At 34.9% G+C, this 22,924-nt stretch overlaps 4 protein-coding genes across 4 annotated transcripts; 2 read left to right on the plus strand and 2 right to left on the minus strand.

Moving 5' to 3' along the window:
- Positions 1 to 75: 75 nt before the first annotated feature.
- LOC122395763 (leucine-rich PPR motif-containing protein, mitochondrial) lies at positions 76 to 4,235 on the plus strand. Its single transcript, XM_043393606.1, has 12 exons — positions 76 to 481; positions 555 to 694; positions 819 to 938; positions 1,006 to 1,273; positions 1,414 to 1,645; positions 1,729 to 1,896; positions 1,968 to 2,178; positions 2,259 to 2,471; positions 2,548 to 2,792; positions 3,027 to 3,155; positions 3,274 to 3,388; positions 4,111 to 4,235. The coding sequence occupies exons 1-11, from the start codon at positions 351 to 353 to the stop codon at positions 3,292 to 3,294; spliced, it is 1,878 nt and encodes a 625-aa protein (XP_043249541.1). The 5' UTR covers positions 76 to 350; the 3' UTR covers positions 3,295 to 3,388; positions 4,111 to 4,235.
- On the minus strand, positions 3,676 to 9,481 carry LOC122395764 (monocarboxylate transporter 12-B-like). The gene is given in 9 exon segments (XM_043393607.1): positions 3,676 to 3,935; positions 4,006 to 4,206; positions 4,289 to 4,454; positions 4,688 to 4,934; positions 5,100 to 5,295; positions 5,475 to 5,750; positions 6,642 to 6,785; positions 6,863 to 6,982; positions 9,298 to 9,481. Coding segments are annotated over 9 exon segments (1,704 nt in total). The 3' UTR covers positions 3,676 to 3,765.
- A 1,955-nt stretch (positions 9,482 to 11,436) lies between these two features.
- On the plus strand, positions 11,437 to 18,190 carry LOC122395762 (zinc finger CCCH domain-containing protein 13-like). Its single transcript, XM_043393605.1, has 10 exons — positions 11,437 to 11,986; positions 12,161 to 12,236; positions 13,253 to 13,653; positions 13,914 to 15,989; positions 16,119 to 16,427; positions 16,521 to 16,854; positions 16,938 to 17,104; positions 17,240 to 17,520; positions 17,593 to 17,710; positions 17,837 to 18,190. The coding sequence occupies exons 1-10, from the start codon at positions 11,805 to 11,807 to the stop codon at positions 17,952 to 17,954; spliced, it is 4,062 nt and encodes a 1,353-aa protein (XP_043249540.1). The 5' UTR covers positions 11,437 to 11,804; the 3' UTR covers positions 17,955 to 18,190.
- Positions 18,191 to 18,573: 383 nt separating this feature from the next.
- LOC122395758 (SET domain-containing protein SmydA-8-like) lies at positions 18,574 to 22,546 on the minus strand. Its single transcript, XM_043393600.1, has 7 exons — positions 21,956 to 22,546; positions 21,114 to 21,482; positions 19,876 to 20,010; positions 19,154 to 19,340; positions 18,954 to 19,049; positions 18,784 to 18,884; positions 18,574 to 18,710 (listed from the first exon to the last, which is right to left on the minus strand). Exons 1-7 carry the CDS (start codon positions 22,451 to 22,453, stop codon positions 18,609 to 18,611), a joined length of 1,488 nt encoding a protein of 495 aa, XP_043249535.1. The 5' UTR covers positions 22,454 to 22,546; the 3' UTR covers positions 18,574 to 18,608.
- Between the last annotated feature and the right edge of the window lie 378 nt (positions 22,547 to 22,924).

A 22,924-nucleotide genomic window follows, 5' to 3' on the forward strand; every position in this document is an offset into this window, starting at 1 on the left:
TGGTTTCATTATGGTATCTGCATATTATTAATGTAACTTGAGTTCTAATTTATTTCTAAAGGCGAAGATAAAATTATTACTTTAAACATAGATGAAAGTACTGTTGAGATTCAAATTGGTTACATCATATCTATTATATCCGAATCAAAATATTTCTGAACAACTTTCAATGCTTTATTTACCTGTTACATTAATTATAATATACAAGAAAGATGAAATTTAAAAAATTATAACTATTCGCAGATACTCACTGTATAGGTTAGGTAGCCGGGAATAACAGTGGTATAGGTACGTACACGTTACTGCAGGCTATAGGTTATCTTTTTCAATTTTGTTACTATTTAGTTATCATGATAAGAATATCATCGATATGTACGAAAAAGTTAAAACAATTTTCACAAAGTGCAACTCCCACTAAAAGAAAGAGAATAGATAAATTAATAATTGAATTCTGTAATTATTCATCACTTCCTATAACAAGGTTATTTTTTAAAAAATATTTCTGTTAAACTAACTTTCATTAATGTAATACAAAACAACCAATATGTCGTCAGAAATACGCCATCGATATCAAACGCAATAGAAAATGTAAGAGTAAACACGAAATTTGAAGAAATGGAAAACTGTTTGAAAACGCAAGAGTGGATGAAGAAAAGTCATATCGAAAATATTTTGGAATACATATACACCGCAGGTATTATATGTACACCCTATATAATATATAAATAATAATTTTTTTCATTATATTTTATATTCGTATAATATGAATCGGAATATTTAAATGTATAAGTTTACTAGAAATATCATTTCTATTATAGATAATATAAAAAGTTTCCAAGCGCTTACATTGCTTCAGTGGTGTAACATTGCAATGGATTGTTTGCCAGCGGAGAGACTTAAGCTTGGAATAAGTATATGGAATTACTTATCTATATGCAGTATGTTATTAATAATTCAATCTTACGTATTTATCTTAGACAATACATAAGTATATATATTTTATAGAGTTCAAAATGAGTTCGTCTCATTACAATACACTTCTTCAAATATATATACAAAACGATCATGATTTCTCGCCTATGGAAATTTTAAAGGAAATGAATCAGAAAAAAATTAATCCAAATAGTATCACGTATCAAAAGTGCATAGAATATTATTGTATGAAAGGACATATTAATTCTGCATTAGAGCTTATTAAACATACGGAAGAACAAAAATTTGTTTTAGACGAGGCTATTTATAATTCATTAATAAATGGATATTCTCAAATTAAGTAAATACATGCGATTATTTAAGTAAACATTTTAAGATTTTATATATATATAATATAAACATATAATGTTTATTCGGTGTTTTAATATTAATATTTAATACCTTTTGATTATAAATTGTTTTAACTTACATATTTTTTAGCGATATAGAAAATGCAACTAAAACTCTAATCACCATGAAAAAGAATAAAATTAAAGCATCTTCGGAGACGTATACCGCTTTGATAAATTTCTATGCTAGAAATAACAATATTGATAAAATTATAGAAATAATTGATACTTGTAAAATAAACAATATTCATTTTTCTAATAAGAATATTTTGAATGTGATTTATGTGTTGGTAGTAAACAATCACACGAAAGATATCGACAAAGTAAGCAATTTCTAAGAATTTTATAATAAAGCATTAATATTTATATTAAGGTGTAAGAACTTTACATTTGTATTTTATTTTAGATGTATCAATATATGAACACATCGACGGCTTTTTCTTATGACGAATTTTATTTTATATTGAAATTAATAAATAGTAATCAAATGGATGTAGTTCTAAATATACTTCCATACATCAAAAACATTACAATTATAGAGTTAATTTTACAAAATATGGTTTACAGCGATACGGTAAGAAAAAACGATATATTTTTATATGTTTTTGATACCATTCGCATTAAATAATATATTTATTATTTTAGACAATTGATCATATTGTTCACGTGTGTACATTCTTAGAGAATGAAAGAATGTATAAAAAGCCTTTACTACAGACACTCTATTATTCATATCTTAAAGATGACGATCATCTGTGTCTACCTTTGCTTATAATGTGTAAACATCGTTATATAATAAAACCACATTATTTTTGGCCCCTTTTAATGAAAAAAGCACAAATCTATGATTTGAAAGGTATACCGTTTGTATAAAAATGTAAACACAGTACAAGTTTCTATGTACCGCGAGTGAAAATGTGTTTCCTCCATTCGCAGGTATTTTAATTATTCTTGAGAGTATGAGCAAGGTATTCAATGTATCACCCTGTATCGATACTGTTACCAATTACGTTTTACCATTTACTTTTGGAACTATACCCGAAGTAAGAAAGATGTTACATTTCTATGGCTTAAATACAATAATTATTGATAATGCTTATGTTTTATTCCTGTTACAAAGGTTTAAACTTAAGCGAGCTGCCAAATATAGTAAGTAAACGATATTTAATACATATTCGCATTCTATAAATTCATAATGAATTTAATTAACGCTTATTTCTTACAGTGCAATATTATCCGAATTATTATTCATATACGACAGTTGAACATGAACTTAGGCAAACTTTAATTATTACAAATGATATAATTTGTTTTGTACATATCAGTAATAATCTAGTAGACGACACGTCTACAAATTTAATGACAATGTACGATAAAAAAGCAAATATATCAGCACATACTGTATCTATGGAAAAACAATTGTTAGACTTCATGATCAATTATCCATTCTACAAGAAATTGTTAGTGAAGGTACGAAATTGTAATTTTCATAAACATTATAAGGACGTAATCTGTATTTGTTATTAAAAATTCTGTTTAAACTATTGTATCTATGACAGTCGGATAAAAGATTTTAATTTCAATTATTTTATTTATTAAGTTTATATTAGCATTAAAGTTATACAAGTTATACATTGTATCAACGATTTTCTATACAAGTTATTATAAATTATTAAATATTTCCAAATTTTATTATTCTTTTAGATAATACTCTATTTGGGAGACAGAAGAGTCTATATATCGCAAAGTACAGCAACAAAGATATATAACTTCTTAAAGGACTATATAGAAGTTGATGTACGATGCGCACTTGAAAATATGTCAAATATAATGGTATAAACTTGGTATTTATAATAATCGTTTTCAGTTCTAATAAATAAAATACCTTTACGTGAAACATTTAGTATTTAATTTAATTTCATTCTAAATTACTATTATATTTACTTTCTAGCGAAAGAAACAGATAAATTAATTGCCAGTGAAACTAATTCAAACAACAAATGAATCCAACAAGAAAGATGTACAATGAGAATCTATAATGCTTAAAATAACATAATAATTATGTTGTAAGTATTTACAATTATTATTAATCCTTACCTAATCGTGTAAAACAATTCAAAACAATTTCTTTTTTATTTAACTATCCGATAATGTATCGTGTACACATGAATAATTAAATTTGTACTTTTCTGAAAGTGTCTATTTCTAGGAAGAGAATACTAGACAAAATCGTAGTTTTCATAAAAGTAATTTAACATGTCTTGTAAATTAAAAGTCATTTATTATTTTATATGACAAATATTTCTTGTACAATTTAAATAATTTTCAATTATCTGTCACTGTTTCTATTTCTTTTATCTTTTTATTCAAATAATGTTATTTTATGGAGTGACAGTTCAACACACGCAAACAATAAGTATGTAACTTTACTAACGGACATATTTTAGACAGAATCATTGCTTATTGTATTTTTCATTTTTTCATTATTTATATTTTGCTGTACTTTTTTTTGAATAAGCGGTATAAAGAACAGTATTAATCCACTAATGGTAATCATACCACCGGCAGTGAAGAATCCAGGATCATAAGACTCGAGTGAATCATACAACCACCCTAAACAGATACAATTTATAAGAAAATTAAAAGATTCATAGTTACAGTTGTTATGAAACTCTAGTTATACCTGCGATAGGTGGTCCTAAAAGTGATGCAAAACCTTGAAATAATAGAAGTAGACCAAAAGCATTTGTAACATGATTCAAACCTAATAAATCTACTAAAATTACAGATGTCAAACCAACATAAGCACCAGACGTGAATCCAAATATGGAAGAATAAAATGCAAATGTTGCAAAAGATGTACATACTGTACTAAGAATTGTAGCTGTAAATGTTAACAAATTAAACTCCGTGACTGTTTATAAATATTTATATTAAATTTAGTAAATTAAATAAACGAAACTTACAAACACCACATATTGTAAGACATAAATTATATACTAACAATCGATTGACCCACGATTTATCCGATATGTATCCCAAAACGATACGTCCTACAGTATTAGCAATTCCAATTACTGCAAGAAGATAACTTGCATCATTTTTATTAATTCCTTGTTCCTCTGCTTGAGGCTGCACAGGAATAAAAATTCATATTATTATTAAGTTTCATGTTTCGTATAAGCTACTAATAAATGAAGTATGATTGAATTAAATTTTCAATATTGGTTGAATAAAAATAGCAAGTTAAAACTTTTAGAAATAAAAGTGTTATAAATTTTGTTGTAATATTTGCAATTAGAGAGTCTTTGATAATAAAGCTATTTCCAACTTGTTTTAGACATAAATTTAATTTACATACATACCAATACGTACACATATGGTACATAAAATCCAATACTGGTGCAAAAGTTGGAAAAGGTAAATAAAATAAATACTGGATCCTTTAATATAGAAATATCCAATATTTCTTGAAAATTACCTATCTTGCTTTTGCAGTAGGCTTTAAACTTTTTATTATTTCTGTTCGAGTATTCTATCTTATTAGGTAAATTTTTTAATGATTCACGAATATAAACCATTTCTTCATTATGTCTTGGTAGCACATTTGGCCTGTAAAATAAATAAAAAAGCTTTTATCAGAGGGCCAAATGTTATTATACATTTTGAATTTAAAGTAGATTGAAAAGCAATTAAGTTTTTAAGGAACATTATTTATAGTTTTAAAATAGTTTAAAAATTAACATTTAGGAATTAATGTAAACAAGAAGTACGGACATTTCTTTCTGGATGTCCTCCAAACTTTCTTCACATGGTACATTTCGAGAGATTAAAGCAGGCTGACTAATGCTGGATATTACACCAGAACCGTTCGTCACCCTTCGAAAACTAACTGTATACAATTTTGTATCATCTTCTTGACTTTTTGCGGAATCCTGCAACGATTAATGAAAGTTGAATATTAAACGAAAAACTTATACTTCAGAATGAAGTGTGTAATAATTCTTAAATTACGATCCGTGGACCTTAAGGGGCGTGCGATTTGTACCAAACTAATTTTGCTTGAAAAAGTGCGACCACGTATAAATAGTATTGTGAAAATCGAGTCACCGTTGTCCACGTAAAACAATAATATTATCATTATTCAAGAACTCTGTACCTTCGAAGAACTTCTTCTTTGCGATTTGCTTGTCTTGAGTGGCCTAAAGAGTGCCCCGAGAATGATGCAATTCAAAACAATCCCGGAACAGATCATAAGCGTTCCCCGCCATCCGTACCATGCTATCAGGTACTTTAGACACGGGGCAAAGACTAACGTACCTAAGCCGGAACCGCATACTGCAATTCCCGTTGCAAGGGAACGATATTTCTCAAAGTAGCATGTAACGCTTACGATCGCAGGCAAATAGATTAAGCCGAATCCTAACCCTGTACAACAATAGTTATTAGTAAATATACAGGGTGTTCGACCAGACCTCGGAAAAATTTTTAATGGGAGATTTTAGAGGCCAAAATGAGACGAAAATCAAGGATACCAATTTGTTGATTGAGGCTTTAGAAACATTCCCGGCCACACAGTATATTCTCGGTAAGGAATTTTTTTCTCGCAAACGCGTAGGAATTCGGGGTTATGTCTGTTGACCAAAAATGATTGTAATCGACCCCCGTAGCCGAAAATAATTTTTCCAGAATGATTTGAAATTTTTGAATTTTGTCGAAAAACTTCACACTTGCTCGAATTTTTTTCTCGAAAGTGCGTAGGAATTCGGGGGTATGACTATTCACCAAAAATGATTGTAATGGACCCCCGTAGTCGAAAATAATTTTTCCAGAATGATTTGAAATTTTTGAATTTTGTCGAAAAACTTCACACTTGCTCGAATTTTTTTCTCGAAAGTGCGTAGGAATTCGGGGGTATGACTATTCATCAAAAATGATTGCAATCGACCCCCGTAGCCGAAAATAATTTTTCCAAAATGATTTGAAATTTTTGAATTTTGTCGAAAAACTTCACACTTTCTCGAATTTTTTTCTCGAAAGTGCGTAGAAATTCGGGTGTATGACTATTCACCAACAATGATTGCAATCGACCCCCGAGGCCGAAAATAATTTTTCCAGAATGATTTGAAATTTTTTAATAACTTTTTAACGAATCGAGAAATCGATATTCTTGATTTTCGTCTTATTTTTGCATCAGGAATAAATATCAGTTTGGTAACATTTTATTTAATTTTGTTTCAGTTTTCAAAACGACATGGCGAACCTACAATTGAAATTGGTAATCTTAAAAACATGTAATGAAGATGTTTCTCATTTCACCTGTTCCAATACCGATCGTCAAATATAGGACTATGATGCGTTGAGCCCACACACTCGCCAGTAAACACGCGCTAGCTAATATAGAACCAGCTATTGTCACTGTTCGGCATCCGAATTTATTTACAAATGAACCTGATATCGGCCCTGAAAATAATTTTTAGTACATATTTTTTTTTACATTTTTAGGAAGCCGTAAAAACTATGGTAAACAAGAAATTTACCCGAGCACAATGTGACACCCACTAATATCGACGCAACCCATGCCGTTGCACCTTTTCCTTCTTGAAAGTAATGTAGAAATTCTAAGTAAAAGACACCGAAGGAATAAGTCACGCCATCGGCTGAAATAACGAACAATGATTGTCGACACAGCTACATTTCCAATATTGTAACAATTCTTCGTTGGAATATTGCATTACAAATATTTTAAAAACATTACGAAGCAACTATGACCTTGAAGCTTAAACACGTTTTTCTCGAAACAGCATTTTTTTTAACCGACGTGCACGATATTTCAAGTTATTGTTGATCGAATGGCTTGAAATTTTTGTAAAATTTTTAGCAGATGTACAAATTTTTAAAAATATTTACATGTAATTATATCGATAATTTGGTAATCTTGTATCACTGTTGTTGAAGACACGAGGAAGATCTTATTTATAGAATGATTTTATAATAGATTTCAAGAATTCCATTTGTAAGCTAAATTATACAAGGCGTTTACGCGTTTACTTAATTTTGCCTTGTGCAATTCTTTTGTAACTTTAACAACTTTAAAAATATAATTTTTCTCGGTTGCAGGTAGAAATCGTGTAAAAGGGAATACGTTTACGAGATACGTTTACTTTCGCAAAAATTAAGGAAGAAACAGATGTGCATATACCGAAAACAACATTGTCGGAATCGCGTGCATATCGAAACGTATTTGCAAGGCCAATTATTTTTCGAACGATTGCGCACTGATAATATTATTTTGCTTTCCGTAAGCAACGCGATGGACATTCCTTAATTTCCGCGTTCGATTAAGCTCCGTTTCGGAATGGAAAATTGATTGGCTAGAATCACCAGTTGACCAAGTTGAACACGTATCGTAGATCTGCGTGTTCCGGAGAAAGCATGTCACAAATCTCGAGTATCATATTTTTTCTCATTCCGCGGCACTAATGAGAGATAGAAAGTTTAAAAACCTAGAAGACTTTGATCGACTTAATCGCGCTTTGTTCGACCGGAACAACGATGATGCATGCGCGCGCACGAGAGGATACGAATCGTTTGGATAGAACAGTTTTAATAAGATGTAAAATGGCTTCGAACAGATTCTAAATATTTTAAATATTTTTTAGACCACGAGAGGATAGATCATTTACATTATACGCTCCATTACAGAATCCACACCTTGATCCGAGAGAAAATTTGCGACCAGAACATCGGAACAAATGTCGCAGAAGAAAATAACGGAAACAAAGCATAGAATTTCAACTTAGATACTATTATAAGACGACCGGGAAGAAAAGGAGCTACCGCTATTGCAAACGAAGCGACCAACACTTACACCAAATGAAGAAAAACCAGTTTCATACCAAGACCTCGTAACCCAGATAAAACATAATTTAAAAAAAGAATGGAGCAAAATGTGGACCACCGCCATTATCATGGAAACCAGTTAATAAAGCATAGTCTCGATGAAAAATCCGTTTAAAATATTTTTTATCATATTTATACGGTAAAATGAGGTGAAAGAAACAAGGAGTTTGGATACGGGATATTGTACAATAACTGTTCTTCATGATAATGTAAGAAAAAAGAATCGAATTTTTGAAAGATTTACGGTAGAATACCTACTTAAGTGGCTTAAAGAAAGAGGTTCGCATCTATCGTAGTTGACAGACAAGGAGTTATAAAGAATGTGTTACTAATACTCGAATAGTGACTCAACTTTATAATACAAATAGCTTTTAAACCATTCGCTTGAAATATTAAACTATTTTCGTTTGTAGTGTCAATCTCGAACACAAAACCTGTACAACGTCCATATGCGTTACTGTTTATTCGCGTGATATCGCGTACCGTTTTACGTGCGCTGTATAACGCAATGACCAAAGATATCATTCGTGCGATTAAGTAGCATGTTCGAAATGAAATTAAAATGGTAACGAAATCAGAAGAATGTTTGTAAACAATTTTTCAAATAAGAAAAGGGACCTCTGATCGCGAAATGCTTAAAATAAAATTAATATTAATCGTATACAGTGTCCATTACGAATGACAACCAATAATTAGTCGATTCATAAGTAAAGCTGTCAACAATATCTTCGTTCTGTTGGAACAAAAATTACAAAGGTTAAAGCCTATATCGTGTTTCGTAAACTTGATTTTAAGTTTCATAAAATTAGTATAAACATGCTTCTTATTAGACAGCGTATGTTTATGCAAATAAAATCTTACAAACATCCTGTATTATATTTCGTTGCCAAAAGATTATTGGTCCGATCTGGATCACCGATTCAGCGATTCGGATAAATACTCAAATTGTTTTTTCTGTGCCGGAAAAGAATATAGGGTGTTCGTAATGTTATATTTGCATAAACATCGTGTGGAGTAAGCGTCACTGATTATTAGGGAGTATAACGAGATGAGAAAAAAATCAATTACATACTAATTACATGGATCAAGAAGGATGCAAGGACAACGACGTAGCCCCATCCTCCATCCGGTGGTAAGGGTTGTTGCATGGTATCCGACGTGATGTGATCCATTGATTTACAGTCGACATTTTCGCTAGTACTTTTTTTATCGTGTTTATTTGTCTCGTCCGAGGAACTGGCAGTCGTGTGTGCCATGAGTTGCAATTGCAGAACTTAGCGAACGTTCTTGCCCGCGATACCAAGTACCGTGCCGAGTTGGTGCTCATGATGGAAGGGAACAAAAGAGGAGAAGGGGAGATCCTAACAGACGCGAAGACGTCGAGAAGCATGTAGCTTTGAGTCATACAGAAAACTCGATATAGTCAATGGTCCGTCCTGCTGGGTGGTTACGAGAGCCTCCTGGGGCGCTCGTGGCAGTCATCCCTCAACCACCAAGCAAGACGTACTAGAAAAAAGTATTAGACAACATTTCATTTTGATTTAGATTAAAAATCAAATTTATATTGTTTTAAATTCGCAGCCATTAGCTCGGTGTTGCCCATAATGAAGAAGTTCGTCTTCAAAGGTAACACCGATTACCAGGTCTCACCACGAGGAGGTTGCTGCGAGCGGAGACCCAAAGTTCGATCAATCTTCCTTTTTACAGACTTAGAAACTAGACGACGCAACTAAAAAGATGCCAAGTAATTACTTTTCTAAAACAAAGGAGGAAGCTAAATTGTGGGAGATTAATTTACACTTTTCTTAATGTTTCATATCACAAACTAAGTTCGTTAATATTAGTTATTATGCATTTATACATAGGTTGCATGTAACAGGTACTCAAATTTTGTGTCATTCGTTATTTTATTTGAATCAAAAGTTTGTTAAACATTATACTGACTGGCTTTTTTTTTTTTGTCGTGGGGAAAATCTTCGAAAGACTCCCTCCCACCTCTTTGGGGAGAGGCGGGAGGGGTGTGTGGGATTCCCCGCGCCCATTATAACTGGCGCGGGGCCTACCCACTAAAAACCCCACGGTGACCCTTCCGCACGATTTGGGAGGACACCGGGAATCGCTCGAAGCATACTTCCGGTATCCTCCCCGTGCCCGCGCTTTGCGCCCAACCGCGGGGGGACAAACGGTTCCCCCGGCAATCGCCCTGTCTCATAGCGGCATCATCGTCGTCTTCATCTTCATTGTCGTCATAGTCTTCGTAGGCTGCCTTCAGCCTCCCCACCAACTCAGCCTTCTTACCTGTCACCTTCAGGCCCAAGGCGCGGAGTCTCGTCTTGACTTCGTCTTTAGAGAGCGCGTCGAAATCTTCTTCGCCACCGTCATCATCCCCAACGTCTGTCGTCGTCTCTCTTCCGCATTCTGCATGGTACCCCTCAGTCTAACGGCCCGCACGGCCTTAGATCCATTTTTCGAACGGCCAAGCTCCTGCAGCTTGCTCCGCAGCTCCTCGGTCGTCATCGATTCGCCAGCGGGAACAGATTTCTCATTCGAAGACTGCATTTTGACACCTTAAATACACCGCGTAATATAAATCTTCTTGCGGCCGTCTGCCTATCACGCGCTGCACATCACCATATACAAAGTTACTGTCCAGAATGAGGTTCTGCACGACCACTGTGTCGCACGTCTTGGACAACGCGAATATTCACGCACAACCAAAAGGTAATTTTGCCAACATATGATCCAATTCGATCACGGACGAGCCCCCACTATTGTAGGATCATACGGATCAGGGATTGACAAACACCCGTTGATATTTTAGCAAACGAATATATTTTAACAGAGAAGACAAACGATAATTTACAGGATTGATGCGCGTTCCTCCAGCTCGTCGACTCGCCCACGTTGTCCTTTAATGTAACGTTCGGGCCACCTGAGTCGACAATCGCCCAACGTTCGCGGAACGAAGGCTCTCGTTAAGAGCGAGAAGGCAAATGTGAGCCTTTCTCTCTCGACTTCCACGAAGCGGTCCGAAATTACGACGGTGCTATTCTGGCATCACTGGCGCGTCGGGATATGTCGGCTTTCCCCACCACTTCGTTGAACGCTAAGGAAGTTCGTCGTTACTAATGTCGCCGTGGATGCGCTCAATTATGCCAGATCTGGCCACATTGGTCACAACCTCTTTGTACCAATAATAATATTTTGCATACTTTTTTTTGAGACTACATCGGTGCATCGTGGACTCTGTCTGGCATCGCTGCTATATATTTCAATTATATTTAGTAGGACGTGTCAGGGGTTTACAGCTTCAAGTGTACTTGAAACAAAATAATTTGTAAATATTAATGTAGGAAACGTTGTGACGTGTAAAAGAAAAAAAAAAACAATCGTATGAAACGTAACGAGAAATTCGTGTTTCTTAGTTTTTAAATACTTCGTTGATTCATTGGGAACTGTGCTCCGTACTTGTATTTGTGAACGCTTGACTTATTAATGGTGATTCCATAACAAATGTATATTTGCATGCCGCAGTTATGTGCTTCCATTGTGAAAACATAATTGTTTTATGGTGATAATATGTCAAAATCAAGCATAAGGAAAATAACGGTTGACCCTACGAAATGTAATACAGACTCTCGTCGACCAAGTGTATTTGAGAGGTTGGGGACAAAACCAGCAGTCACTGCCGGCCAAAATTCTTCGGATTATTGCAGAAACTGGGCATTGAATGGCAGTTGTTCATATGGGAAGAATTGCAAGCAAGTATAATTTTGTAATTACTATATTTACAAAAATTACCCGATACATACTACTGCATGATTTAACCGAGTAATTATATTAAGAGATAAAATGAAATTCTATGTTTATTTACATAAGTAGCGTTACCTATTCAACGTAAAATAATTTTTCTCCTTTCTTGACATCGAAAATAGATATGCAAATACTCACACGTTAATAAGTCCATCAAAGCGTGCCAAGAAGGATAATGCTATTGCGAGTACAACAGGAGTAAGTATATAATTTGTTAATTTCTATAATTTTACAATAAAGTATCCTAGCAAAGATTAACACATCCCCTACCAAATGTCACGTGTACGTGATATTGATAATTTTGAATTTTATGTCTGTAGGAAAGCCAAAGTACAAAATATAAATCAGTTTCACGTTATGCGACATATTATTCAAAATATTAAATTGTTCTACTAAATACATTTTATTTGTACATAGGTAACACCATATACTGTGTTAATCCTTATGTTGGCAACAGGTTATCCGGGTGCCCATTCCTATATTCTCTATAATATTTTTTATGTTCTCACAAAAACATTGCAAAATCGTTCCAGATCCTTATTTCTTGGATGTCTCTACATCGATTTATGCAAAGATGTAGGAGGAATATTATTTAATGTAACTTGCTTCAACCTATTCGCCATACTTTTTATTACCTAACTTAGTAGAAATATATTCTGTGATTGCACATTCAATAATTGGCATTGAATTATTCAAGATAAGGGAAAATAAGGGAATAAAAGGAAATTTAAGCAAGATAAGGCTTCCTTCGTCGTTGGACCAAAATCTATCATCTATTGAAGAATAGGAAGTTGAAAAGTAAATAGCGGGAGATCTTCATAGAAGAACATGTATATAAAGAAAAACATTGATAATTGATTTTATTATCAGACTATATTATAGTTTTATATAATTTATTGGCATGAATCATTTAAAACTGTATTTTCTGAATTATATAAATGGAAAATTAAAAGTTTCAGGAAAAATATGGGAGTGAAACTGTCATTCTATATTTTATGTCTGGTAAAAATATGCTTAAAGTACCTGGGTAGCCCAGTTACCGAACAAGCATAAAAAATGCAATTGCCAACATAAGGGTTACATAAAATGACTACAAAATTAGTATAGTCTGCGGCAAATGGTTTCCCAATTGAATGGTGGCAGTGAATGTGTTAAAAATGTATTAATGTTTCAACCGGAGATAGATTTTTACATATATATTTATCAATATGTAGCTTATTGAGGATCCGTTTAAAAGGCTTACTTCTAAGATCGTAAAAAAGGCATCGCACAGTCCTGATTTAAATCTAGAAGAGTGGAATCAGACAGATTTGGAGTACGAGGACGAGAAAGTGTTGGAAAGGCGTAGACAGCTGTTACAACGTGAACTGGAGTTACAAATGAAGAAAGATAAAGAAGTTCATGGAAAGGACAAAGTGAGACAGAAGAAAAAGGCAATGACGTCTTCCTCTAGTTCTCGTACTTCAAGTACATCTAGCAGTAGTACTAGTTCTAGCAGCGAGGATTCGTCTTCTAGTTCAACGTCAGATTCACGAAAGAAGGTTAAAAAAATTAAATCTAAACGGCATCATAGTGGTTCCACAGATTATGATGAAGATAAGGAAAGACGAAGAAAGTAAGTTATTGCGTTTGTTGGAACAACAAAATTTAATTTCCTCTCATATTTTTAATACTCATTTATTAGGCAGAATTAATTTTATCCATGAAATAATAAATTTAGTTTTCGTTGATACAATGAAATATATGAATACCATCTTGCTTAAAGATATGTTATAAAAAGATGACGCGGTTCGACACTTTTACGCGCCACTATATTTCCTTTTTTGTCTGTTGTGTATATGTAAATATTTTTACTAAAAGTTACTACATTGGCAGATTGAAATTGAAAAGACTTGGAACGAAGAACGAGAAACCGGCAGTTAAGAAGAAACGCAAGTTTGAAAGTAGCTCTACGAAGAAAGACGTTACTGCTAGGTCAACAAAGAAGTATACCTCTACAACAACATCAAGGAAACATTCTTCTACTCCTCGCACAAGATCACCGGTAATACAAGTGCCTGTAACGGTAACAGTCGCAACAACGGCAGTGTTAGGTTCCTCGGTATCTGTACCCCATCATGGAACAACTAACAAAGTTCGAGAACGAAATAGAAGCGAATCTCCAAAAGCAACAAAAAATCGAGACGTCGATAAAGAGGACAGGCATTATAAAAAAGTACGAGACGTGGACGAATTATCGAAAGATAACACTAAGAATAAATCTCTTGAGAAAAACAAGGAGCAGGATAAAGAAAAAAATCGTGCAATAGATGAAAAAATGAAACCCGATGAAAGGTTAAAAGTGAAATGTAAAGACAAGGAAATACGCTCCAGAACGCCACCGACGTCTGATAGATCGAAACATCAGCATTCGAAGGAAACAATTTCGACGAAAACACGTCGTAGTCGTACGCCTGAAAAATCGTCAAAAACAAGACAAGAGCCTCCTTCGTCAAAGACCCAAGACAGACAGATTTCCACAAATAGATCTCGAGATATAGAGAAGAAAGATCGCGAATCGCATAAAAATGAGAAAACCAAAGACAGGGAAGATATCAGAAAATCTGAACAAAGTAGTAAAACCAGACAAATGCCGAGCCAAGAAGAAAATCATAGAAGAATTGGTAAAGAATTTGACGACAAAGCTTATGTCGGTGATAAAACACGGCAAAAAAGTAGAGAGAGACGTGATAAAGACCATACGAGGGACGAACGTGGACATTCGAGGCTTGGTAGAGATCAACGAGACCTTCGAGACAAGGATAAAGAAGAATTACCGGAACGATGTCGCGAACGACAACGAGAGAGGGATCGTGAACGTGATAGAGATCGCGAACGCGATCGTGAAAGGGACAGAGACAGGGATCGTGATCGTGAACGTGATCGAGACCGGGATCGTGATCGGGATCGGGATCGTGACCGTGACCGTGATAGGGATCGTGACCGTGATAGAGACAAAGAATCAATAAAACCAAGGGATAGAGATGTCCCGCCTCTGGTTCCAACCTCCATAAGTTTAACAGCGGATAAGAATTCCCGTTATAGTCGGGACAAAGAACGGATAGTAGGAAAGGATAATGCCTTTGAGAAGAATGGTACTCGTGAACGTAGAAGCGATAGAGAAAGGGAACGATCTGAAACGAAAGCACTTTCTGATCGAGATAGAACGTCTACCCAACGAATTGATAATAGATACGATAGAAGTACTGTTGATAAGGATGCGTCTACACGTAAAGCAGGTGTAAATTCACCGAGAGATCGCGTTGATCGTTTCCCGCGTGAAAGGTCTTTGGACAGAGCATCTTTGATCGATAAAAATGTACATAATGTGCCACCGCCGTCGCAAGCAGCTTCTTTACCACCTGTTCAATCCTCCATAGCGTCTTCATCGTCCTCGTCCGCGCCAGCTACTCTATCAACGTCGCGTGATAACTTAATCGACAGAATAGATCCTGGACATTATGATCGAGAAAGGCATCGACGATTTAGTACAAGGTATGATCGAACTCATACAGCCGAACATGATCAGTCGCGTATTACACCAACCAAAGTTGATCGTTTGATCGAAAGACGAGAGACTAGTCCACGGCGTACTATCGAAATAGATAGAAATTATAACAGAAATTATGGTCGATTGTCTGAGCATTGGGACGAACAAGAGGAGGCGTCGACGCATTTGGATTACCGTGAGCATCATGTTCACGAAGACGATAGAAGAAAAACTGCTGATGGAAGAAGATACGATAGCCCGTTCGACGAAAGACGTGGGATTCGCGAAGAAAGATCTCGAGAATCCAGATACGTTGTTCAAGCAACGGATAGGACATCTTTCGAGGATCATCGACATCATCACTATCATCACAGACACCCACTCTACCCTGGAGAGAAATTAAGGAGCAATGCGTCGATTCGGTACGTGAATAATCTTAATATATTACCAACACATTGACATACAAGTAAAACGTAACTCGATGGTACCCGACAATACCAACGATATTTAATATGTTTCAAATATGAAACCTTGTGTTTACTTTTTATCAGAGATGAAAATGTTCCCAACGATGATTGGGATAATCATCATCGTGATGTGGAACACAGCAGAGAACGAACTTATGGGCCAGTTGACTGGGAGGAAAGAGAATGGCGAGTAAGAGCATTGTGGGATAGCAGAGATAGTCTTCCCCGATCGGAAGTGCACGATGACGACTGGAATTCTCGATATGACAATTCTGTATCGGACTGGAAGTCAAGCGACACCCGAAAATGGGATAATCAATCCGTACATATACGTGGCCATTATAGAAACGATCGATCGAAGGAATTAGAAATAGGAGAATCTACGTCGCATAAGTATGCTATCTATTAACAATCAACTTTGTCCTAAACGAAAAAATGTCAGAAGTATATAAACTATAAATGTAATTCCGTGTTTTTTTTGTCCAGCAAAAGGAGATCTTATAATAGTTCTGAAACTAGAGACGAGTGTACAGTTCATACCTCCAAACAAGCATCCCTGTATGGTAGCATGAAAGAAGAACCTATCAATAAAAAATTAATGGAACTCGCTGAAGGTAAAATATCTACAACTCGGGAGAAATCTACCGACAGTTTTCAAAAGAAGACATTGCCGAAAGAAAAATCGGAAGTAAAAGAAACGGTTACGAGCGAACCAAAACGTTCTTGTATCGATGAATCTTTGCAAACTCTTCATACCGAAAGTGATCTTAGTGATATTAGTGATGATCCAGACGATATACTAAATATGGAAGATATTACGGTATACATTATATATTCTATTTCATTTTTCTTTAGTTTCATATTTAATTAAACTCTAAAGATTTGCAATATCGATGCTTACAGGATGTTGATACGAGTAAGACACGGGCAAATAAGAAAACTCCCGATATTATACAACGGGATGTCCAGTCAATAACTCAAGAGGCAGATCCATCGTCACCCAAGGAAACTATAGAAGAAACAGTTTTTAATACTAAAGGAAAAGATAACACAGACACGATGTCATTTAGGTACTACATTTAATTTTTTATTACTTATACAGAACTATGCGGTTAATTTTTGCAGACAGTTAGCAAATTTTGTATATTGTGTATATTGTTACAATACATTTATATTAATAATTATATAACTAACATTATATGTAGAAACATGGAAGACGATAATATGGAAACTATGGACTTTGAAGAAATTTCCGACGGTGAACTGGAAGAGGACATTAAAACCAGTGGTAAAGGTTTAGGCGATGCTTTAGGTGTCGATTGGGAAAGCCTCGTGAAAGAAACACAACCACGAAGATCTGTATCGTGCAATCAAAATGCTGAAAACCGTTGGCAGTGTAAAGCGATTCTCCATAGAATTGGCGTTTCAGCGAAATACGCAGGCGACGATCTAATGAAAAAATTAACAAAAAAATATGGAAAAGATGGTAAGTCGTTCATTATATTTGTTTTAAAAATTAATTTTAATTATACTTATTATAATGAATATTTATTTACAGATCACTCGGAATTTTTTCTTCACAATATTGCATTTATGCACACAGCACTTGCACGGAATCGTCTGTTACATGACTTGAACAATGATATATTGCCCGCGGTCGATGATTTTCTGTATAGGTAAATAGACTTTACACGATCCTTTTAACACGTTTAAAATTTTCTAGGAGATAAAAATTTTATTTTCAGACAATTTAAAACTACATTATGTAAAATTAGAATGAATTTTATATGATTTTGTTATAGGAATGGCAATGTAAATAGTGAAGAGGATTGCGAGGACGTGGATTACGATTTAGAAGTTCTGAGACCTTGTACAACTTTATACGAAGAGGCAAAATGTTTGTTACAACAAACTGTGTGAAAAGAACTTTTACTTGTAGGACATGACTAACGAAATTGCACTTCGCTGCTATATTATTAGTATATTTTAGGGCAAAAGTGCACCGATTTGTTATTATTCAGCTAAACTAGTTCAGCCTATTTATCTATTTGCTACAACTAATTTAGCCATTGGTGATGCAATGTAGAAAAAAAAATTAAATTGATACAGTTTTTTAAATACGTAACTCTTTGATTTACCATAACTGAATATCCTTTTGTAAACTATACAATTATTAAATCGTGCTCTTCTTATAACAATTGATGTTGAATATTACCATAGATAATTTTTTTCAAAAAAATATATTTTGATAACAAGAACGTTAATAGCAATTTATATTATAATGTTTTCTTTAAATTAAACAAAAATATATTCATCATAGGTAATTAAATTTTAAAAAAGCATTCTTTTGGACAACGTTATTTTTTTTTTAGTATTTTTATATTGCAAACTTTATAACTTGGTAATTTCGATTTTTATCAAATATATTACGAATTAAATTTTGTGTACGCTTAAAAACTATTTATAGAGAATAATACATATAAGTATACATTTATAATACGAAAAGATGAATTTTACCTTATTAAAAATTAACTGTTTCCTTTATATTATTTTTCAGGCGACAATTGATATTATTTAAAAAAAGAATTTTTTGTCATATTCGAAAGTAACAACCGCAACAACGTCATTCTGCAATATAGCCATTGCTTTTTCTAACAGATGCTCGTTCCCGTCGTTCTAAAATATGTATATGTATTATGTAAATATTAAGCACATCAGAGTAACATAAATAAATAGATTACGAACGCACCTGTATAGAAAAACGTCCATCTTCATTTTTAATATTTTGCTTCTGTCGAAGTCGTTTCATTTTTTCAACGTTTGTGCAATATAATTCATATAAAATGAGACCTATAATATGAAAACAAATTAACTTAGAACAAATATTCTACAGCTAAATCATTTAACAAAATAATTTACCTCTCTTTTTACAGTTACCACAATTCAAATGGTCTAAGACAGAGAGTAAATCATTGCAGTATTTCCATTTTATATCGAGTTCGTCGTCGGTTAAATCTGACATTGTTTAAATTAACATTGATTAATATAATATGTATTGTACCGTATTACTGAAATTACACGACGAAAAGTGTTTATTCGGTACTGCATATACATCGTACCTGCCCACTCAAGATTTTCAGTTCTACCATAATACGAAATAATTCGGAACTTTAAGTCCATCATGAGATAATTATTTTTAGGAACCACAGTTGATAGTTCCGTTTGCATAAATTTCAAAATCTGACGTGGCGTTTTATACAAAGATTCTTCCATTATAGCCGCCAGGCCGGAACGAATCGAACGTATCTAACGAAAACGGAAAAAAACAAAGTGCTTACAATCGAAAGTTATCGAGACCAAAAGATAATTGAAAAATTGTTCCAAACAGTGTTCATCGGTTTCCAGATATTTTCGGAAAACTATTTCAGACATTTGTTATAAAACAAATGAATTTATTATCTAGATAAAATCAAAAATGTACAATTTTTCAATTACCTTTGAACTAGCGTGATTTATTCATTCGAGGTTATTTGAAGGTTATTAGTATAGTCGTTGGAATTCATCTTGATGTGCACTGCGATGCTGCATCATAAAAAAATACATATTAATGTGCAAAAGAATGGCGATGACATTCAAAGGTTTGAAAAAAAATGACCTCGAAAGAGAGACAATCGAATCGTGGTGTTCTTAACTTGAAATTTAAGTTTGTTGTGACACGTTTCTTTTTATACCAACGAAAATAATGAAGATATTAAAATGTACAATATAAACAATACACAAGTGAACACGTAAATGTTCGTTAATGTTTCGTACAAGATTATTTAAATAAATGGATAGATACCTGTCGATCGTTTATGATCATCGAACATTTATCGCATATCCAAGGGGATCCTATTTTAAGGGGATCTCGGGGTAACAGATTTCCAGAACAGTCATCGGATGCACAATAAAGCGCTCCTAATCTAGATCCGAATTCCTAGTATCATGTAAGTAATATAGACACATGAAAATCACACCGTTCAATTGTTATGAAATCTTATGAGAAATATAGTCTGAATAAGAATAATTTATTAGACGTTTTTACTTAATTTCGATCATTTTCGGTATACAAAGTAAGTCTTGCAACCGAGCCATGCTGTAGCTCTGTTCTAAATGAAAAAAATCGCGGAGGAATATTTTATTATCCTGCGATACGATTCTTTCGAAGTGCATCAGTGCATTTGCATTTATTCTTACCGATTCTTCGACGATTTTTTTCGTTTTACAAATTTTTTCTATCGAACTGTCGATGATCTTACCTAATACCATTTATTCGCAGAATGAAGAGGAATGGAAGGAGGAAGTAACCGAACGACAGAAACTTACGGGATGACGTAATGCACGCAGGATGTGCTAGTAATCGTAATAGAACCGAGAAGTGGGTGATTCTTCGTACAAAAACAAGAGTACGATCGAAAATATAAAGTACAATTTTTTTTAATCGGTTGTTAGGAATATGAATTAACTTCGGAATCCGTTAAATCGAGGGTTTAGTATACTTAACTCTATAGTCGCCCATCATTGCACATTCGTTGTATCCTACTAATGACTATAGTCGGTCATTAAAATTTCATGTATATTATTAAACATGTATTTATTTTTAAGTTCTTATACAGGGTGTTCGGGCCACCCCTGGGAAAAATTTTAATTGGAGATTCTAGAGGCCTAGATTCTAGATTTCTTGATTGAGGCTTCATTAAAAAGTTATTAAAAAATTAAATTAAAAAATTTCAAATCGTCCCGGAAAAATTATTTTCGGTTATGGGGCTCAATTACAAGCATTTTTTGTGAACAGACATACCCCCGAAATCCTAACCACTTTCAAGAAAAAAATTCATTACTGGCGGAACTTTGAACGTTAATAACTTTTTAACGAAGCCTCAATCGAGAAATTGATATTCTTGATTTTCGTCTTATTTTGGCCTCTAAAATCTGCCATTGAAATTTTTCCCATGGTTGGCCGAACACCCTGTATATTGCTCGAATACAACTTATTAAATTGACTCTAATTTTTGTACTCTATAACGTTTACAGACTTACCGTAGGATCACTGCATCTTTCGCATACGCATGAAAAATGTTTAGTGGCGTTTAAAAATGGCCTCCGCAGCGTTGTGTCCCAAAATAAGCACGTGTAAGACATAGTAAGCTCGTCTCCAGCAAAAATTGGGATTGCGGCGTTAACGTACAGCCGCTGCTCCTCATCGAAATGATGTCTCGTGTTCGGTGCGCAGGAATGATTTTGCAACGCACCCATCGGATAGAGCCCACGCAAACTAGACGAATGGTCTTTATCCCGGACGCTAACAGTTTCGAACGCGTTCGTGTCGAACGCTCCGCAGACGCGTCTCATGATTTTCAAATCCTCTTCGCTCGGTGGATTCGCCACGTTCCGCTGAAGCAGCTCGATCTTGCGGCAAACATTCATCGATTAAAATTACGAAACAAGAAAATGAACAGTTCGTTAATTGAAATGTTTGAAGAAAGGCCGGGGGGAAAAAATTAACATTAAAAAAATGTTTGCTGTGAATCGTTGTACCTGTTACCGCGAAGATTGTAAAACGATTTAAAGAATACGCATAGACGACAGATCGTCGCACGAGGTGGCTACACCTCTGCACGTGTACCCCGTCGTTCGAAGCTCGACTAAGAACCTTCTTATGTCTCGTCCTGATCGAAGTACGCAAATACCCAGTGCCGTAAATAATTTGTATCCGGTTGCCCCTGCCTGAACTTATCCCGGTCTTATGATACGACTCTTAGGTCTAAATTAAAATAAATTTCTTAAAAGTATTTAATTTTAATGTTATCGCACGAGACTGCCCCTTTAAAATTCAACTCCTACTTCTTTTTTTTCCAGGCAATGATGCAAATGATCCGTACCTCGTGGTCAGGATTAAGAGTCTGGTCGCACTGGAGCACGGCCAAACAATCACGTTGCTGTTCCGTCATGAAACACGCGCGTATCGGTATCACAGCTAGCAATAAGTTCAAGGACCAGTCGGTACCGCAAGTTGGTACCAACGACCTGAGGTACTTGCATTCGTAGTCCGTATGGTTCGGTGAATTCTCGCATTGCGCCGAGCACACCGGTAGACCGCAGCCTCGATCGCACGGAAACAGCGGGCACTCGTTCTTGTAACAGCACACGCACATTTCAAGATGTTTGCCTCTGCATTTCGGGCCGATTATCAACGGCGCGTCTACGAATATCAACTCGTTCGGCTCGATGTCACGCGTGGCGAACAAACCACGACCGCTCAGTCTGGAGTAACCGACGTTCCACGGTTGTTCACCGTTCCGATAAACGTTGTTTTCTTTTAAATGCGACAACAACACTTCCCTCGTATGGCCCGGCTCCATAATGCCTGGAAAACTCATATCGTATTTGACACGCCGCGTGAACGAATCGATGAAAAGCTGTACTATACGTTTAGAACCAAGAGAAACGTTTGTTAACGTCTCCGACGGCGGTACTTGCCGTAATGTTCGCGTTCTTGGATCACATCGTGGTATATATACGTTTCGGTAAATCCTTGGATTATGTAATACACCCATACTTACCTGTATATGCAACCATACGCGGCTATGCGTTACGTTGACCTTAGCGCCCGCGAAGATGAATGAAAAGTTTACGTTTGGCGGAAAAAAACCGTTGATCTTCGAAACCGAAGATTACCGGGGGAAATTGCACAGCTACGAGGTCCTCGAGCCTTGGCGCGCGTACATGAAAGAGTAGTGGTATTATTTTATGCACACAGATTCGGTTTAAAATAGAGTTGGGATTTTGTAACAGCCACTCGCATTTTGGCATCTATTATTTTCCGCTCTGTAGTCGATCGTTTCATCTCG

The sequence above is a fragment of the Colletes gigas genome, unplaced genomic scaffold (genome assembly GCF_013123115.1).
Source record: "Colletes gigas isolate AHSC1104 unplaced genomic scaffold, ASM1312311v1 Colletes_gigas_Sc00006, whole genome shotgun sequence".
Classification (NCBI taxonomy): Eukaryota; Metazoa; Arthropoda; class Insecta; order Hymenoptera; family Colletidae; genus Colletes; species Colletes gigas.

Excerpts from the sequence above, each read along its gene's own strand:
- LOC122395763 (XM_043393606.1), top strand. The coding sequence starts at position 351 with ATGATAAGAATATCATCGATATGTACGAAAAAGTTAAAACAATTTTCA. Across the intron at positions 939-1,005 it reads GAATTACTTATCTATATGCA|AGTTCAAAATGAGTTCGTCT; the intron begins GTATGTTATTAA and ends TATATTTTATAG. Across the intron at positions 2,793-3,026 it reads ACAAGAAATTGTTAGTGAAG|ATAATACTCTATTTGGGAGA; the intron begins GTACGAAATTGT and ends TTATTCTTTTAG.
- LOC122395762 (XM_043393605.1), top strand. The coding sequence starts at position 11,805 with ATGTCAAAATCAAGCATAAGGAAAATAACGGTTGACCCTACGAAATGT. Across the intron at positions 11,987-12,160 it reads TCATATGGGAAGAATTGCAA|ATATGCAAATACTCACACGT; the intron begins GCAAGTATAATT and ends CATCGAAAATAG. Across the intron at positions 15,990-16,118 it reads AGGAGCAATGCGTCGATTCG|AGATGAAAATGTTCCCAACG; the intron begins GTACGTGAATAA and ends ACTTTTTATCAG.
- LOC122395758 (XM_043393600.1), bottom strand. The coding sequence starts at position 22,453 with ATGAGTTTTCCAGGCATTATGGAGCCGGGCCATACGAGGGAAGTGTTG. Across the intron at positions 18,885-18,953 it reads TGGTAACTGTAAAAAGAGAG|GTCTCATTTTATATGAATTA; the intron begins GTAAATTATTTT and ends TTCATATTATAG. Across the intron at positions 18,711-18,783 it reads ATGGACGTTTTTCTATACAG|AACGACGGGAACGAGCATCT; the intron begins GTGCGTTCGTAA and ends TACATATTTTAG.